We start from the raw sequence: 13,370 nt of genomic DNA on the forward strand, positions 1-13,370 counted from the left end.
GCATTTAAATTTTATGGGCCATTAATGGGGATTTCGGTATAAGACCTGACAGTGAGCAGAGTTTATGGAACTTTATTAATTGTTTTGTGGTTTAATGGTAATGGGATTAGGTTTGGAAGAATATCTTAGGGCTTAGCAACAAAGAGTTCTTGGCGTTAATCTTATAAATTGATTAAATTTATCAATAAACCCAATAAAAGGGTAATAAAATAATTTCTGAATATAACAAATAGGATTTCGCTTCTTGCTAGAAAGTAAGCAATGTGCACTTCAAAGGCAAATATTTCGTTTTTGGCCGTTGCTCCGTTCGCCGTTGAACTGTTGACCTGAATAGTTTCAGTTGTTGCCCACGAAGTCGTCAAGTTGATGATGACTCGTGTCTGAAGTCAGCAACTATTTGCCATGACTTGGGATTGAAACATTTCGCCAATCGCCGAATGCAAAGGTGGCAAAGGTCAGTGCTGGGGAAAACCCAACGAAAGGAATATGAAAATTGTCAGATAAACCAACAGAGACGCTGAGCAATTTGCGTGGCCAATTAGGGAGATGACAACTTCCGTGGAGAGGAGGAAACCCGTTCCGACCAAAGGCAAACTTGTTCTTTCCGACCAATATCAATTACACAATGTGGGGGCTTTTCAAAATTAATATCATATCGGCCGACATGGGCTGACTTCCCATGCCCAACTCGCTTATCTAATAGAGTCATAAAACACAACCCACACACACACACTCCCATGGTGCCTCTTGTTTGGCTCGGTTTCTTCAGATTTAACGCTAAAAAGGAGGGAGAAATAAAAATGCAGCCCACCATTTATGGGAGCCAACATTTTTGTGGCAATTAACAGCGTCAGGGTTCGATGCACAATTAAACGAAACTGTCAACAATTTATCTTCGGCGACGTGACTTCCCAGGAAGACTTTTGCGCCTCCTTACCGGGGCCTAGACGTGGCAGTGGCTGCGAACTGGCACTTAAAAGTAAAAGGGCCTCGGCTCCTGGCCACTCTCTACCATAATTGCCACCAAATACGGTGGCAGAATGTTAGCTCAAGGCTGCAGGAATTTCCCTTTGGCCATATGAGCTATGTCAAAATGTGACAAAATGCGTGTAGCTGAGCCTTTCTCCTTTCCCGATAAATCCCCGGCACATTCCGCCGCGAGTGCAGCGCGGCGAGCTCCATTTAAGGTGTTCATTAGTCGCAGGTCGCCGGCAAAAAGGGACCTACGGCCCAAAAATGGTTATAAAATCTCATCAGGCTGAGATCACAGAGCGAAGATCATCATTATATCGGCGATCGCGATGATGAAGGTAACGATAATGTCGGGATCGATCGATCAGGGGCCAATCAGCTGGCTCCGTATATATGGTCCTCTGTCCTTGTCGTCTTTGGCCGGCATAACTGTAAAGTTTTTTCCAGCTTCGCCAACTCGTCCAGGGCAAGTACGAAAATTAAGCGATTTTCGTTGTACAATTTACATTTTGAGCTGACTCTCGATTATTGTCTGCTGATCAGATATGCCCCAAGGTGTCATGCCCAAATACCGAATAAAAACCAACAAGCAACTTTCACTTGTCTGGCGAGGAGGACAGGCCACATGTGCCAAAGGACAAGAGAGCTTAAGTATTCAATTTCGTGTGGCTAAAAGATTTATTTCGAATTTACTGAACTGCTTAGATAAATAAAAACATGTGGTAGGACAGTCTAGGAGTAATATAGGTTAGTCTGAAACTTCCTAACATGTTCCAAAATCCAGTCAACATAACTGGTGACATCGGTATAAACTGCTATTCCATTGCATACCGTTGTTCCAATGCTTGTGATCCCGAACTGCGTATGTCGTTGAATCCCATTTAGAATTACCTTTTTTGTCAGGGGACCGCCAGAGTCGCCATCACAGGTATCTCCTACAGTAGATCCAGCACAGATCTGACTTAAAGAAAGAGACATTTCAAATTCTTCTCTGCACCTACTGCGATCGTATCGATCGAGAGTGACTTTCTGAAGGAGGTTGCTTGTTCGGCTGGTATTTGTTCTTCCCCATCCGTAGGCATCGAATGTAAAAGCACTTTCGACTTTGTTCCTAACTTCCAGATTCAGAATAATGCAGATCGGAAAAAGATGCCCTGCGGACAAGAAAACATATTAAGCTCCATTGGAAGCGATAGGGCTCGATAACACTTACGACTAAAATCAATATCACGTGATAGTAGCAGGAGGCCAATATCATGATTCATTCGACTTCGGTCAAATCCATCGTAAATAATCTTCATTCTAACTGGTAGCCTAATGTCGTATTCTCCCAACTTTACAAATCTGCAAAAAGTACGGATATATTATAAATTCTATATTGAATCGAAAGCATCTTAAGCAACTTACAGGTTTTCTTCTTGTCTGTCTATTAGGCATTGAGCAGCGGTTAATACAAAGCCTGAGATAAAAAACCAATTAATTTGATACTTAAATAATGTATATAAACGTATATGGTACTCACGTCTGTGAATGACGGTGCCGCTACATATAAATTCAGATTCATAATGTATGCCGGCCATCCAAGCAGCAGCCTCCGGTTCGGCGTTGTAACCGTTAATAATTCTCGTTCCGCATGGTTCGAATAATAATCGGACTCGGCCAAAGTTCTCGGCACCGAAAACAGCTGTTTCAGTTGGAGGTCTAATGGATATCTGTTTCGCGATAGCTGCCAATGAAAAACATAATGGTGTATAGGATGGAGAAAACATTTCACATATTGACGACATTCTTACCAGTGGGTGAAGACTGCCGGGAATACTTGGGAAATAGAGCTTCAATTTCCTCGTCAATCCAGTAATCATAAATAGTGACATCGGTATAAACTCCTATTCCATTGCAGTTCCTGGTTCCAATGCTTGTGATCCCGAACTGCGTATGACGTTGAATCCCATTTACAATGACCTTTTTTGTCAGGGGACCGCCAGCTCGCCATTACAGGTATCTCCTACAGTAGATCCAGCACAGATCTGACTTGAAATAAGTGGACCTAATACTTTTCTGCACCTACTGCGATCGTATCGATCGAGATTGACTTTCTGAAGGAGGTTGCTTGTTAGGCTGCTATTTGTTCTTCCCCATCCATAGGCATCGAATGTAAAAGCCCTTTCGACTTTGCTCCTAACTTGCAGATTCAGAATAATGCAGATCGGATAGATTTGCCCTGCGGATAAGAAAACATATTAAGCACCATTTGAAGCGATAAGGCTCGATAACACTTACAACTAAACTCAATAACACGTGATAGTAGCAAGAGGCCAATATCATGAGTCTTTAGTCTTAGGTCAAATCCATCGTGAATAATCTTTTTTCTGACACTATACTCCTGGGCTGGAAGCCGTATGTCGTATCCTCCCAACTCCACAAATCTGCAAGCAGGAAGAATATATTATAAGTTCTATATTGAATCGAAGGCGTGTTAAGAAACTTACAGGTTTTCCTCTTGTCTGTCTCTTAAGCAATGAGCGGCGGTTAATACAAAGCCTGAGATAAAAAACCAATTAATTTGATACCTAAATAATGTATATAAATGTATATGTACTCACGTCTGTGAATGACAGTGCCACCACATACAAACCCAGTTTCATTACTATGTATTCTGGCCATCCAAGCTGCAGCCTCCGGTTCGGCGTTGTAACCATTCATAATTCTCGTACTCAGTGAAGTTCCGCATGGTTTGAATAATAATCGGCCTCGGACAAAGTTCTCGGCACCGAAAACAGCTGTTTCAGTTGGAGTTCTAATGGAGACCGTATTGACGATGGCTGCTGATAAATAACATGTTGATGTGTAAGGAGAGTTCTTAAACCATTGAAAAATGCTTACCAGTGGGTGAAGAATACTCGGAAAATAGAGATTCAATCTTTTCCTCAATCCAGTCAGCATAGCTAGTGACATCGGTATAGACCCCTAGTCCTTCGCACGATTTTAAACCATAGCTCACCATTCCCACCTGTGTCAGATGTCGAGTGCCATTATAATTAACTTTTTGGATCAGCGGTCCGCCAGAATCGCCATCACAGGTGTCTCTGTCCGAGGACCCAGCACAAATCTGATTTAAGGTAAGTGGCAAACGACCTATCCTGTTGCACCTACTGCGATCGTAGTGATCGAGTGTGACTCTCTGAAGAATTTCACTTATGTTGGCTGTCCGAGTTTTTCCCCAGCCATAGGCATCGAATGTGTTAGCATTCCCCACTTCCCTTTTCTCCGTGGGACTTAAATCAATGCAGATTGGATAGATTTGCCCTGCGGAGAGGAAAACAAAACTAAGCTCCATCAGGGGCGATTAACCAGTTAAGACTTACCAGTAAACACAATATGGAGGGGTAGTAGAAGCAAGCCAATATCATTTTGGACCGTTCCATAATATACTGATACTGATACTGTACTCTACGACATGGAGCGATAGGTTATACGCTCCCAATCTCACGAATCTGTGGTCATTATTATTATATAATATTATTACGAATATTTTTGATAATAAGCTTTAAGTGTGCTTACAATTTGCCCTGATCTTTAATGCAATGAGCGGCGGTCAACACAAATCCTGAAAGAAACAAAATAATTTTCTATTATTTATTTATATTTATATAGTATATACATATACTTACGTTTATGAATCAGAGTGCCGCCACATAGAAAATGTGTTTCATTACTTACGCCTGCCATCCAAGCAGCAGCCTCCCGTTCAGCGTCGTTACCGTTCGTAATTCTTCCACCCGTTGAGCTTTTGCAGTTATCGTCCAAGAGTCGTGCAGAGCTCCTTTGAATCAGGATCCCGATGATCAAGCTCGGCCAAAATAACGTCTGCATCTTTCTGTCAACTGGAGATTACTAAATCAAGCAGAGTGCGATGCGACGAACGAAAAGTGCTCTAAAACCGCTTATCAGCGTTTTAAAATTTGACATTTCTGATTCCATGGAAAATAATTATGTGTCACCTTTACCTTGTTGAACTTTTAACATGAAATTCGAGGAATTGGTCTATAATTGGTAACATAAACAAAATACATAATTAAATGCGTTGGATCGTTAACAAACTTAACCCTAGACGGCTATGCTTATTTTTCCTATGTTAAGGTTATGCTTCATCGAATTGACGACGCCAATTTTAAAATAAGTATAATTGATAAAAAACCAACAATATTTAAAAAACAAATTTTACAACCTTTTATTCAAAATGGCGTTCAAAAATTAAAATAATAATTCATTCTCACATTAATAATATACTAAACTAAACTAAAAAATAATGAACAACCCTTCAAATTATATAGCATTATTTATAAACAATATTTGTGACGCTCCTTAAAATTTATAAATACATTCTTATATATTTTATAAGTATTTTTCCACCAACAATAGCCTTGGCGATGAACTTAACGACCCATCGCCAAAAAGAAAAATCTTGTTGAACACTGATATGGGGTCAGAAATAAATTTTTTATAAAATTACTAAGTGCCAGAATGATCTTGTGGTGGTGTGGAATAAACATCAATAGACCACTGAGTAAACTATTTTTTTCCTTTTTGAAATAAGATCTGATTATATATAAAAGAAGATATTTACTTCTCATTCCGGGCAGAAAAAGGTGCCCGTTTTTTAAATCGAAAACGAAAAAATCGTACCGTTTTCGATTACCGGAGCAGGCCTGATAATAACCTTACTTTTTTATGCAAAGTTCTGATTTGGTTATCGATATGTCATTGGGCAAAGTGTCATCACCAGTTGAAGTGAAGTTATCGAAGCTAAATAATACAAATGGCTTCCACATCGAGGTAAAAAATATTACACCATATAATGTCCGCTTGATTCACAATGGCTTCCTTCCCGCAGACTGGACAACAACAAGGTGTGCTGCTATGCACACCCCGAAGCTCCATTGATCGAGGACTACAGGGCAGGCGACATGATTTGCCCGGAATGTGGTCTCGTTGTTGGCGACCGCGTTATTGACGTCGGAACCGAATGGCGAACTTTCAGCAATGATAAGAGTGGCGTCGATCCCAATCGTGTCGGTGGTCCCGAGAATCCCCTGCTCAGCGGTGGCGATCTATCCACCATCATTGGCCCGGGCACGGGCCCAGCTTCCTTTGATGCCTTTGGTGAACTCAAATATCAAAACAGACGTACAATGAGCAGCTCGGATCGCTCGTTGATATCTGCATTTAGGGAGATTGCCTCCATGGCCGATCGGATTAATTTGCCGAAAACAATCATCGATCGCGCCAACAACTTGTTCAAACAGGTGAGTTGGGTTTCCAAAAGGCGTGGAGGCTGTGATTTAATGCAGTTTTTTTTGTAGGTCCATGACGGCAAGAACCTGAAGGGCCGATCCAACGATGCCAAAGCATCTGCTTGTCTGTATATAGCTTGTCGCCAGGAAGGAGTGCCTCGTACCTTCAAGGAAATCTGCGCTGTTAGCAAGATCAGCAAAAAAGAAATTGGCAGATGCTTCAAATTGACCCTGAAGGCCCTGGAAACCAGTGTGGATTTGATAACAACGGCAGACTTTATGTCTCGCTTTTGCTCCAATTTGGGTAAGTGCCACCGGATCTGTTCTTTGATACCTTAGATCTTAATATATAATACGGCAACGTAGACCTTCCGAACATGGTTCAACGCGGAGCCACGCACATTGCCAAGACAGCCGTCGATATGGATATTGTTCCGGGCCGTTCTCCCATATCCGTGGCTGCCGCTGCCATTTATATGGCCTCACAGGCATCGGAGCAGAGGCGTAGTCACAAGGAAATCGGCGATATAGCCGGTGTGGCCGATGTCACCATCAGGCAGTCCTACAAACTAATGTATCCCCATGCCGCCAAGTTATTTCCCGAAGACTTTAAGTTTGCCATACCAATCGAACTGCTGCCGCAAATGTAAAAATTTCATTCATTCCGATGCTCATTACTCATGCTAACTGGAAGGGGCTAAATGGAAAAACTGTTCTTAACTAAATATTAAAAATATGTAAGATTTAATGAAATAAAAAGTTAGCATAACCAAAAATGCAAATTGCCATTGTAATATGAAAAATCTGTGCACAACTCGATAGGGTACCTAAAGGCATTCAATTACAGCAAGACGAAGTTCGCCGTGTTCTCCTAATATAAACATTTTTCTTGGTCCTAACGTTAGCTTTAAATTCATTTAGACATATGCATTTAATATTGGTTAGTTTTACTTTTTAACTAAAACTATTCGTCACAATTTTTATGGAAATCCCTAGCAACTTGTGATATTTTTATGCTAAACGGGGTAATTGACAGTACAATAATTAATGACTTGCGGTAGGCAAGGGAATGATTCAGTGAACTGCTCCCCGGTTTCATTAGTGCGGGAGTCGGCAGCAAGTGGCGTCTGGTTAATCAAAATATTTAAAACGACTTCCCTCTGGGCAAAAGACTCGACCATGCATACGGATAAGAAGTTATAAATAGCCGCAGAAGGCAAAGGATGAGCAGCATCTTCTGGTTAAACAGGCTTTTCGAATTATGAAAAAATAAACGTCTACGTTTTTATACACTAACAATTGATAAAAAATAAGGAACATAAGGGATATGGGCTGACTTTCGTTGATTTATTTCATTTGGTGTATTATATTGACTCTTCAAGATTAATATTATATAATTCTATTGTTTTTGCCATACCTTGCAACATCGACATTAAACTACCCTGTGGTAGGGTATAAGAATAAACCCGAATGAGCTCCCTCAGATTGGTTTAACTTTTTCTCGTGGTCATTTCATAATATCGCATTAAACAATATGCAACTTAACGAATGCCCTTAATCATGGGCAGCAGCTGGGGAAAAGGGCCCACCAGAGGGGGAGATGGAGAGGCGTTGGAATGACTTTGTAATTGCGCATGCGCGACATGCCCCAAGCGGCGACAACAACGAGATGGCGGCTCTTTTATATCTGCCCCGCACTCGTATTTTTCGAATTGATAATGCCTTTTACGCGGGCTGCATTGATTGGCCCCAAATCACAGCTCCCCTCTGGATCTTGTCCGCCGTCTCGGAGCACTCGAGTGACCTACTGAGCGCAAAAAGGTTGCCTGCTCTCGTCACGCAACATCGAACCGTTCTGGGCGTGATCTGGCATTTCCCTTTCGTTAAGCCGGGCGCATCAGAATGTCTTTAGAGCTTTGGAGGGAATAACTGGTACTATTAGTTGGATAAGAGTGTGCTAATATATGTTTTTAGCTCACAAATAATTGCAAGGCAACTAGACGCAACCAAGGGAACCACACATATTGAGACTTGTGGGTAAAGTAATTTTATGCTTTTATTTTAAATTATCTAAATTATGAAGCCTCTAAAATTGGTATGGTTTAATAAAACAAAATATTGGATTTCCTTAAATTTGTATGCGCATTTCTAAAGATGGAGACTTTCCCATGATTTCAGCGATCCTTGAGGTCAAGACACTTGACAAAATTGCTCAAAAGAACAACAAATGTGTACTTATTCTCCCTACTTTTCACTTTTAAATACAAAATGCAAAGAATTAGCATATGTATATTGAAAACTCAAGCTAAGCTCTCAATAAATTACAGCTCCTAATAAATCTGCATTTAAATATAAAACTCATTTAAAATTCTTCCATTTACGAGCTGTAAAGTAAAGTAATTTAAATGGTTAAACACTTGTCCTCATCGCTACATGACCATGCATTCCAATCATCTTCAAATAACTCTTTCAGATCACTTTAATGTATTATGCGCAGACGCAACCTGCCCCAAACATTTCTTTCCCGGAATTCCTTTAGAATGACAAAATTATGCAAGCCGAATAACTAATCAAGCGAGGGATGCATCAGGAAAAAAAGGGAAAATAAACTCCTTAAGTAGGCACTCGAAACCCTTCTCGAAACTCCATAAAAGAGAACCTCGACCACCCCGTGAGCTGAAAATGTGTTTACTAATTTTTCACCGACTCCGAAATTGGACGATGATAACGCCTCTTTTTCTCCAAACAAAAGATATAGGGTTCATCCCAACTTTACGATCTTTTAAGTGTCATGCGGCGTATTTGGATATTAACACTTGGCCCGACCAGACTTGGGTCAAGAACAGATTGTAGTTTAGGCTTAATAGCCCCCAACTGTGCCGTAGGCGGCGCCTTGAATGGGACTACTAATTAGAGACTTTTATGGGAAATTAATTTGAAGACGCCTCTGAAAAATTGTTGTAAAATTAAGTTATAATTGTGAGAGGGGGTCACGAGTTTTCAGTGGTTTTAGTTTACTTAATTGGCTTTACAGTAGATTATTTTATTTATTAATCTTATTTCAGTTGTATAAAACGTTCTATGCATAAACCTAATTACCCTTAAATCTTAAGTGTGATTTTTAAATATATTTTTCATAGTTGCCATAATGGCTCCCCTAGGATGTCTTCCCACGACATAATTAAGTATTATTTTGTAGCTCATCATTAATTTTCCAGGAAATCCAAACATCCTGCAAGGCATTTCCATTAAACAAAAACAACCAGAATTGCTACCCAGGGTCCCGATCGTACCTTGTTAGCACTTGGACAGCACTTCACCCACGAAACCAAAAATCGTCGGCAATTTACATAACAAGACCAGTTCCCAAGGCAGGTCGAGTCGGCACAGAAGCAAAAAAAAAAAAAAAACGAAAACTGGAAAAGACAATCAGCGGCGCTCCACAAAAACTCCCGAAAGCCTGTCAACGCATAATCCATCAAAACCGAACCGAGGGACAGTGGCATACACTGTTGCGAGCCGTGTAGAATCGCAGTGGCAACTAGGAGAAACAAACACTAGGGGGGTTGGATTTGGATGGCACTCGGATTGGGGCTGGGTATGGGGGAGACCCCCTCTGGGGGATCGAAATCAATTTGGCGCTTTACCACACGAACATGCCCCGAACACGACACGCCCACCCGCCTGTCCGTCTCCCTGTCTATCTCCATTCGGAGTCGCACAAATGCCCCAAAGGAATTGCTTGGACCGGGCCTGGCTAAAGCGGAGTAAAAACTAGTAGGAATATTAAGTCGTATTGCAACTAAAAGATACCTGGTACTAAGATATCGAGTGTAAGATATTAGGTAACCAAGATAATGAGGATGTTGGGGTGCCACAGAGATCTCTAGAGTTTTTAAAAATATTTTAAAATTATGCAGTGTATTTTTATTGTTAAAAGACGCTGAATTTGGCACCTACAAATTGTTATGTATATGTATTTGTTATATTTTTTTAAGGGTTTAAAAAAACATGGATTTTTGGATCACCCTAGTTTAAATTAAACTTTTCTTTAAATATCAGTGCATACTTTTTGGCTGATTAAACGAAGTTATTGTGGAAATCACTTTCAGACCGTTTGAACTTGTTCCTTAAAAACAAATTCATTTGTCCAATTATCCATTTTATACCTTCTAATACAATATACCCTCCCTATCGAAAAGTATACGGTATCCAGACTTAGACACAACCCAAGTCCGAGCCGAAACAGCCACCTAACTCTAATTGGGCATAATTTAAATTCCACTCGTGAGCGCCATGAATTGTATTTAACGTTTTGGCGCTTCCCAACTTGGGACTGTGACTCTCTTCGGGCTCCTGGCTTTGGCGGTAAATTTCATTTGATTTTATTTGGATTCTCTTAGCCGGGCTAACCGGCAGCTCCAAGGCCCAAGCAGCACAGATCGCAGACGGCGATCCTCCCGAACGCTTCCTTATTTGTTTCCACCTTTATGTGTTTGTTTTCAATTCCCCGCTTAATTGGTTTTGCGCCCAGAGCTGGCCAAAAACCCACCCACAGATATTGCCGGGGAACGGAGACCCAGGCCACTGATAAAAGTTCGATGCCTTAGTTTTGATTGGGGGGCGGCTATTAGAAAATTGAATCTATGTGTGCGAGTGTGGGCTGGGTGCTGTGGTGTGTGAAAGTCGTTAACAAAAGGCTGTTATATGATTTTTATCCAGTCTCTGGTCTGGCCATTGGCAGAACTTGGCCAGTAATCGTGCAGTTCTTAGTAGGTCGTAAGGCAGTGAATGGTGAATGGGAAATAATTTCTTTAACTAGTGAAATCGTGATTTGAATTAATGTTAATTATCTAAATTATATGGGAAATATGGTAATTTAAGTACTTTGCTTAACCAGAATTCATACTAATTACAAGTTATTTAAGCTGAAAGTGCAATTTCTACAGAATGGCAAACAGGAAGCACTGCCTAAATAGAAAACCTACACCTAACATAGATCTAAACAACCCTTTTCTTCAGAAAACCTTTTTATTTTCAAAGGCCCCAAGTGTGCCCTATCTGCGTCTCTGTCTTCTGGCATTTTTGTCCCGCACTTGCGCCAAACAATTTGTTAGCCATCATTTCAATTAAGATGCATAAATCACGCCGAAATCAGCAGCCTCATCTGGGCAGCAGCAACATCATCGTCGCCGCCACGATAATCCTCCGCGTACACATCGTTATCCTCAAGTACGTCGGGCACTTAACCAGCCCAAAGGAACCCTTTTATTTCCGTTCAATCTCTTCTTCGAGTTCGTTTCTTCTTCTGGTGCCGCCTCGGGTTCGGTGTTCGATTCGCTTAAACGAACCAATTTAAACGGCGCACCGACACTGGATGAGTTCATAAGTGTGCGGGAGGTTCCTACTCAATCCAGTCCACGCCAGGGGAACGGGGCTCAAAGCGGCAATTGCAACTCTTTTGAACGGCCTCGTGAAACTGAAACTGCCGATTCACGCTTCAAGCATTGCTTTTTAAGCCACAAGTTGCAGTAGGTACAAAACTGAGAAATGTTCTGGAAATCGAATTCAATGAAGGATTTTAAAACTTATTTAGAAAACAATGAGTCCTGAAAATATTTATAAAAGAGTGCTTCAGAATCACTGGGTTTTTAAGGGTGTTAAAAATTAGGCTTCATTTAATATCGTACCTATTTCCTATTAAAGGTTTCAAGATGGTAGTGATTACTGTAGCAATAGATATCGGAATCAGTGAAAACGGATCGCGGAACATGAACTATCTAGAACCTATCCCAGCTTGGTTAACAGGCGAATGATGGACCAACTTATTAGGGAAAATGAGGTATTTATGTAAGTGCCACACGATTGGACTGCAAATAGCCGCCGGCAACATGAAACTGCCACCGTGATGCGTCCACTGATAGTTATTTTTTCGATACTTTTCCGATTCCCTTGAACTGGCGTTAAGTGCCGCAATTCGCTGCACTCCTCGGAGGGGGGCCCTCCTCGACTGCTAAAATGCCGTGACGACGTCACAAAGGCACCGCAAGGATAATAATCAGAAATGAGCGTAGGACACGGCGGGTCAGGACCCTCGACTGTCAAAACGGAATGCCAGGTAAACAATAACGTGACGAAGGCTAGTAGGGACAACAAGGGGCAGACAACAAAGACGGCTCAAGTGCAAGGTGCTCGCAGGACTGTAAATACGTTCGTTGGCACTCCGGGAAATTCCCCGTTTAAGTGGCCGCTGCCCGGCACGCTAGCCACTCGCAGTCGTTGCCTGTTAAGGCCAAACAAATTGGCCTGCACCTTGCCACCGAAAGCGGCAGCAACAAGTATGTAAGTCATCGTGCTTAAGAGAGTTCCCTGCCAAGGGCTGAAGAGAAAACGGCGGCCAAAGAGTGCAAATCGATCTACAGTGTGGATCGTAAGTGACCCGGCATGTAAACAATTCAGGTGATAAGCCGGCAATGAACTTTGCAAAACTAGGAATTGGTAAGAGATCTATTGAATTTATATATTTGTTTAATTTAAGTTTTATTCAGGCATTTGTATGATATCCGTTACTTAAAAAGATCAATTGATTCAAATCCATATTAATAACATTGAGGTTCTTTTAACTTTAGCTTTAATTTACAAAATCATTTCTTTTTCTATTTTATCATAAATATATGTATGTACTCTCAGGATTATTATATAGGGTTGGATTCTTATTCATATTCCATCTCCTTACGCGAATTTAAAACACTCGAAAGGATATTTGAAGTAGCGGTCAATGCACGTATCGCAAGGGACATGGATTTCTAAAAAATTAAGAAAAATGAAGTTTAATACTAAGGCATTTTTTACCTTATCTTAACAATCATTAAATACTTTAAACGAACCACTAGTCGTCACCGATCACTTATCCGTTTCCCAACAGATCACCTAGATCAATAAAATCCCGAGGTGTTACATTTCTCGGAAGGCCAATGAATGCAACTTCCTCCTCCTCGGCGGCGATCGAATGCGATCCACTGGGGCCCACAGCGAGCGACGATCGCTCGGATCGAGTCGGCGAGCAGCCGAAGTGCGGCGCGATCAGTTCGTGTTTGACGGTCG

General features: G+C 41.3%; 2 protein-coding genes across 2 annotated transcripts; one reads left to right on the plus strand and one right to left on the minus strand.

Moving 5' to 3' along the window:
* Positions 1-1,704: 1,704 nt before the first annotated feature.
* Positions 1,705-4,845, minus strand: LOC108074387 (transmembrane protease serine 9-like). The gene is made up of 12 exons (XM_041777027.2): positions 4,693-4,845; positions 4,338-4,422; positions 3,856-4,278; positions 3,576-3,797; positions 3,462-3,513; positions 3,253-3,398; positions 3,041-3,193; positions 2,766-2,957; positions 2,495-2,698; positions 2,380-2,431; positions 2,186-2,316; positions 1,705-2,126 (listed from the first exon to the last, which is right to left on the minus strand). The coding sequence occupies exons 1-12, from the start codon at positions 4,843-4,845 to the stop codon at positions 1,705-1,707; spliced, it is 2,235 nt and encodes a 744-aa protein (XP_041632961.2).
* An 870-nt stretch (positions 4,846-5,715) lies between these two features.
* On the plus strand, positions 5,716-7,019 carry LOC108074407 (transcription initiation factor IIB-like). The gene is made up of 4 exons (XM_017166435.3): positions 5,716-5,808; positions 5,867-6,278; positions 6,336-6,570; positions 6,633-7,019. The coding sequence occupies exons 1-4, from the start codon at positions 5,792-5,794 to the stop codon at positions 6,914-6,916; spliced, it is 948 nt and encodes a 315-aa protein (XP_017021924.1). The 5' UTR covers positions 5,716-5,791; the 3' UTR covers positions 6,917-7,019.
* The last annotated feature ends 6,351 nt before the right edge of the window (positions 7,020-13,370 follow it).

Source organism: Drosophila kikkawai, chromosome 2R (assembly GCF_030179895.1).
Source record: "Drosophila kikkawai strain 14028-0561.14 chromosome 2R, DkikHiC1v2, whole genome shotgun sequence".
Lineage (NCBI taxonomy): Eukaryota > Metazoa > Arthropoda > Insecta > Diptera > Drosophilidae > Drosophila > Drosophila kikkawai.

What these genes read in the sequence shown, in the direction of transcription:
- LOC108074407 (XM_017166435.3), top strand. An exon ending in CCAACAACTTGTTCAAACAG is followed by an intron (nt 6,279 to 6,335) that starts GTGAGTTGGGTT and finishes TTTTTTTTGTAG; the next exon opens with GTCCATGACGGCAAGAACCT. An exon ending in TCGCTTTTGCTCCAATTTGG is followed by an intron (nt 6,571 to 6,632) that starts GTAAGTGCCACC and finishes ACGGCAACGTAG; the next exon opens with ACCTTCCGAACATGGTTCAA.
- LOC108074387 (XM_041777027.2), bottom strand. Translation starts at nt 4,845, where the DNA reads ATGCAGACGTTATTTTGGCCGAGCTTGATCATCGGGATCCTGATTCAA. An exon ending in ACGTGTTATTGAGTTTAGTT is followed by an intron (nt 3,194 to 3,252) that starts GTAAGTGTTATC and finishes TCTTATCCGCAG; the next exon opens with GGCAAATCTATCCGATCTGC. An exon ending in CGGCACCGTCATTCACAGAC is followed by an intron (nt 2,432 to 2,494) that starts GTGAGTACCATA and finishes TTTTTATCTCAG; the next exon opens with GCTTTGTATTAACCGCTGCT.